Below are 5291 nucleotides of genomic sequence, written 5' to 3'. Positions count from 1 at the left end.
CAAACACGTGGCACAGCTCCAGTATGCCATGCTTTACCCCTCACATGTTTTCTGCTGATTCTCCTTCATCAGGGTGGGAGCTTCTTTGTTTACAGCAGGTTAACAACATGACTTCACAAAAGGAAATATAGATTTCATGAGTTTGGCTGTCAATTCATGTTGAGGTTAAAACAGATGTTTGAAGGGATGCAATGCAAAAAATAAGAAGAGATGAAATCATTAAGAATTATTTATTTATATTATAGTTTGTTGTACAATTGTCTTTTGTCATTTATATTTGTAATTTGTCACATATGACAGATTCACCTGAAGAAACCAATATCAAGTTCAGAGACACATTTCTGCATCAAACTGCTGGTTATTGAATCATAAGATATCTGAAGCAGCATTACAAATACTAAACTTCATTCTACAGCTGTGATTCCTTTCAGGTTGATAAAAAAAATGACATTTTCAATCACAATAAATGTTATCGTCCATGTATACAGTACGGAAAACGTCCCAAAGAAACATTGCAACAATGAAAGAATGAAATAGAAGTATTAAATGACTTGCCCGTGGAGAGTAAAACAATATATCCATATCTAAACATAATTCATCAAAAGACCTACAAATATCAGAAAGTTAAACTCATGACTTATAGTGCTATATAGTGTGTCATTATTAACTAGATGTTGATGAAAGGAGAATTGACAGCTTTCATTTGTTAGTTTGGTTTATTTCATGCAGTTTCAGCACGACATACAAAATGAATACATTTCTTAAAAGCCAAGAATTCACAAAAAACATAATCAAACAATCTCATGACATTAAAGCTATAAAAACATGATAATAAAGTATAACAAAATGATAAACTATAAAAAATAAACATTAGTTTTGTTGCACCGAGACTTTGAGTAAAACGTGTAAAACTCTGTAAATAAAACATGATCAAATCTTCTTAACATTTAAAATCTTACAGACTCACATTAAATTCTGATTATCATCTGTTGTTTTTTACCTTGATTATTTCAAAAGGATCTAGACAGACGAAGTCAGAATAAAGTCTGAACCAACACTCCTGAACATCACAGAGAAATCTCACTTTGACAGATTTTGATATCAGCAGTTTTAGCATCACCAGCTTTTCCAATACTGAAATATGGGAAGAGTTTCTCAGTGAAAGTGTCTCTGAGAGTGCAGATGGGAGTCATGTCTTTAGGGTCGTAGAAGGACACCTCCCCCTTGTCATAGTCCAGCTGGACTCTGATCCTCTGGAGATTCTTCTTCACTCTGACAGTCTTACCAGCACCATCAGTAGTGTATTTTCCACTGCGATGTGATAAATACCAGATTCCATATTTTGGTGAGGCAAATCTCTCTCCCTTCCTGTCAGCTGACTCTTTAGTCAAACCTATATTCCAGCCAGGATGATCTCCCACCTCCACCTCCCAGCTGTGTTTCCCTGAGTTGAAGCCCTCAGAGCCCAGAACATTAGTATACTTAGTGCATCTCTCTGGATTATCAGGAAGCTGCTGATCTTTGTCTCCATGTCTCACACTGGTCAGATCATCAGACAGATAGAGCCGGCTGTGTGCAGTGTTTGGGTCCAGAATGACAGGACTGAAGTGGACCTGGTCCTTCATCTTCTCCCAGACTCTGAAGGACAGGTTGCCCAGGTGTTTGGCCACATCTGTCAGCGCTCCTGAGAGCAGCTGTGGGTCTGACAGTGAGCTCTGGACTCTGGCTCTGCTCTGAGTGGCTTTGTAACTGCTGAGGAAGGGCCCGTTGTGTTTCTGCAGCTCTTCTTCAACAGCAGAGATACTGTGTGACAGAGAGGAGATGTGCTCCTGAATGCTCTTCATCTCTCTGCTGATAGTCTTCCCCTTCAGCTCCTCTTCCTCCCTCAGAGCTGCCAGTCTGGACTCCTCTTCTTCTTTCAGGAACTGATGGAGCTTGATGAACTCTGCTCTGATCTGCCTCTCTGTGGACAGCAGCTGCTTCTCGGACACTTGAATCACTTCCTTGTATGTTTCCTCCACTCCTTTGTATTTGTCCCTCTTGTCCTGCAGAGACTCTAAGTCAGATTTCAGCAGGTCCTTCAGCTCACTGACTGCTTGTTCTACAGGAACCACCTTGTGACCCTGGTGGAGAGAAAACTCACAGACAGGACACAAAGCTCTCTCTTCATCCTTACAGAACAATCTAGGCTCTTCTGGATGTTTACTACACACCACCTCCACCTTCTTCTCTCCTTTTTCTGTCTCAGATGATCCAGCTTTCTGTCTCTCAGCAAAGGAGTCAGCCAGCTCCTTCATTGCAAAGTTCACTCCGAGCAAATCTTTAGAAGATTTTCTTTTACAAATGGGACAGTTTTTGTTCTTACTTTGTTCCCAGAATTTCTGCAGGCAGCTCGAACAGAAGCTGTGGTTGCAGCCCAGAGACACGGGATCTCTGAAAGTCTCTGAACACACATGGCAGCTCAGGTAACTTTCAACAAGAACGGTTTTCTCAGCCATTTGATATTAAAGTTATTTTCAATAGCAGGACTCACCAACTTCCAATGTCTCTCCACTTCTCCCCAAATATACTCCAAACGTGTCTCGCAGCAGAGATCTCACACCCTGTAATGGCGTCTCAGCTCTGTTCAACAATGTCAAAATCCTCTTTCGTTTCCTCTGCCCTCCGTCACAGGGTGAATTATCAATATCAGGAAATGCTGCTATGTCATTTATTCACCACCAGATGGAGTCAGGATGTCTTTCAGAGGGACATGTACTTTGGTATTCAGTTCAGGACGATGACTTTGTCCAGGTCGGCCTATCTGTTGGAAGATAAACACATAAGATTTAAAGGTGGGGTAGGTAAGTTTGAGAAACCGGCTTGAGATACACTTTTTGTTATATTCCATGGAATGCTCTTAACATCCCGATAGCAATACATATCTTAAGTGCTTTAACAAAAAATCTATAAAAAAATGTCATCTGTGGAAGCCGTAGTACTGTAAAAAGTACGACCAATAATTTGAGCCGGCCCGGCTAAAATAACTGGATGGCCTACCTGCCTGTCAGCCTCCCAGGGCACAAACGTATCTCGTGCCCTCATTGGTCATGTGCGCGTTCGTGTGTGTTGGAGGAGGGGCTCTGTAAGGAAGTAGCAGATTTTTTCCGGCTGTGTATTTTCAAATTCTAGCGATCTCGAGCTGGTTTCTCCAAAATGACCTACCCCACCTTTAATACGTTTAAAATAACAACAACGTAGGATAAAAAGGAAAAAGCTCATATATCAAAGTTTGAAGTGGACAGTTTTTGCTCTTACTTTGTTCCCAGAATGTCTGCAGGCAGCTCGAACAGAAGCTGTGGTTGCAGCTCAGAGACACAGGATCTCTCCCTTATGAAACAAAAATATATTGTAATATATTGGTAAATATAATACAATATATTGGATCATACATTTCCATATATGGGAAAGTAGTCCTTATATTTTTAAATATATTGCAATATATGCATGGACCATGTATGGCTATATATTGATACATATAAAAAAAATATATTGCAATGAAAACAAAAACTGCACTATACATTTATATGTAATAGTTTTATTGAAACACTCATTTATCTTTCATGAGTTACACAAGTTTACATAAAATTGAACAGATATTCATAAACAGTTATCTCACTTCGTTTTGTATAGTTACCCACTTTATATGAACATATGTTTGATGGTAGCCTATATATAAAAAAAGTACAAATTGTCCATTGAATGATGGAAAATAATATACAGTTTATAAATATATATAGACACACACATATATGCACGCATATATATATGCATATATGCACGCATATATATATATATATATATATGCATATATATATTCACATATATATATATATATATATATATATATATATATATGCATATATGCACGCATATATATCTATGCATATATTACGGCCGACCGGCTATTTGGAGTGGAACGCAGCCCATCCACGGCAGACAGGCCAAACAGTATTCGAATGCGCCACTTCCGGCTGATTTCGGGGAGCCCCCCCCCCTCTCCAGCAATAGATTGATCTGATTGGCAGATTCAAATCTGCGTTGCTGCCTCTGTCTGTTGATTCTGTCGCTGAGTATCAAAGAGAAAGCATTCATCAGGTTGTTACAGGCTTGACCTGTCACTTTAAGAGTAGCAGCCGCAAGGGGTTGTGGGTTTTTGGAAGTCCGGTGTGTGTAAAATGTGATGGCCAAGGCGAAGTGCGGAGGTATGAAGAGAGAGACGAAAGTATAGAGAAAGTGGTCAGAAAAGGAGTATAGTGTCTAGTTTGTATGTATTCAATTCAGTGTCCATGTAATTGAAGAACGTAAATAAACGGAGGTTCTTCCCACGGCACCCGAACGCATCGTCTTCATCCTTTTTCCCCTCGAAATATCTGGACAGCTAGTTACCGGCTGACAACGAGCCAAGTCAGAAACCACCGGTGTGTATCCGAAACTACGGTTTCGGTGCCGAGATACCGTCAGTATAAAAGGTAACATTGGGGGCTCGTCCGAGATTTTTTTTTTTTCTACGGGGGAGAAGAGTGGAGTGGATTTAATGGCAGCGTTCGGAGCTAACGCTAATGCTAATCACAGACTGAGACAAGCTGATGCAGCTAACGGAAAAAGCCCACGGAAAAGCTCTAATCCATTCTTGGTGAATATTGATGAGGCTGTTCAAAGTCAGGTGGACATGTTTGACCAGACAATTATGGATTATACTGGGTATGGGGACTGCACCAACCCCTTTCTGACTAGCATGGAGCTAACGCTAGCCGGAGCCGCAAGCTACGCCACGCCGCCGGAAGCATCACTGGCGCCAACTAACCCTTTCATCATGCCGACAAAGGAGCAAGCACAGCCAAATAGTGAGTTTCTCACCCCCTTTCCACCAAAATGTGACCGTTTAATGAGCATGGTATCAACTTCAGCTAAACCAGCTAATCCTTTCACCTCCATGGACTATAGCCACTCTATGCCGACCATCCCAAGTTACTCAGCTCATTCACAGTGCCTTCAGCCGCCAGTGTCACCATTAACACCCTGTATGCAGCAGCCTGCCACACTGCCTTGTAAAGTACAAGCTCACACATGCTCAGCTGTGCACTGTGGGACCGCACCTGGCCAGTGTGAGTGCGATCAGCCTAACATGAGGAGAGCTTGGTCTGAACCACGCAGCTCTGCAGCTCGTGCAGCACACAGAGAGGACTATATGGACACAAGTGATGAAGATGAACACCGTGGACACAGAGAGAGAATACCAACATTACGCC

At 41.4% G+C, this 5291-nt stretch overlaps 1 protein-coding gene across 1 annotated transcript; it reads right to left on the bottom strand.

Moving 5' to 3' along the window:
• Positions 1 to 215: 215 nt before the first annotated feature.
• LOC117481978 (zinc-binding protein A33-like) lies at positions 216 to 5054 on the bottom strand. The gene is made up of 3 exons (XM_034129924.1): positions 5015 to 5054; positions 3298 to 3347; positions 216 to 2291 (listed from the first exon to the last, which is right to left on the bottom strand). The coding sequence occupies exons 1-3, from the start codon at positions 5052 to 5054 to the stop codon at positions 1068 to 1070; spliced, it is 1314 nt and encodes a 437-aa protein (XP_033985815.1). The 3' UTR covers positions 216 to 1067.
• Positions 5055 to 5291: the final 237 nt, after the last annotated feature.

The sequence above is a fragment of the Trematomus bernacchii genome, unplaced genomic scaffold (genome assembly GCF_902827165.1).
Source record: "Trematomus bernacchii unplaced genomic scaffold, fTreBer1.1, whole genome shotgun sequence".
Classification (NCBI taxonomy): Eukaryota; Metazoa; Chordata; class Actinopteri; order Perciformes; family Nototheniidae; genus Trematomus; species Trematomus bernacchii.
The sequence above is the reverse complement of the archived record's forward strand: the minus strand, read 5'-3'. Positions and strand labels throughout refer to the sequence as shown.

Excerpts from the sequence above, each read along its gene's own strand:
- LOC117481978 (XM_034129924.1), bottom strand. The coding sequence starts at position 5,054 with ATGGTGACACTGGCGGCTGAAGGCACTGTGAATGAGCTGA. Across the intron at positions 3,348-5,014 it reads AGGCACTGTGAATGAGCTGA|CTGCAACCACAGCTTCTGTT; the intron begins GTAACTTGGGAT and ends TGTGTCTCTGAG. Across the intron at positions 2,292-3,297 it reads GCAGACATTCTGGGAACAAA|GAGCTGGCTGACTCCTTTGC; the intron begins GTAAGAGCAAAA and ends TTTGCAATGAAG.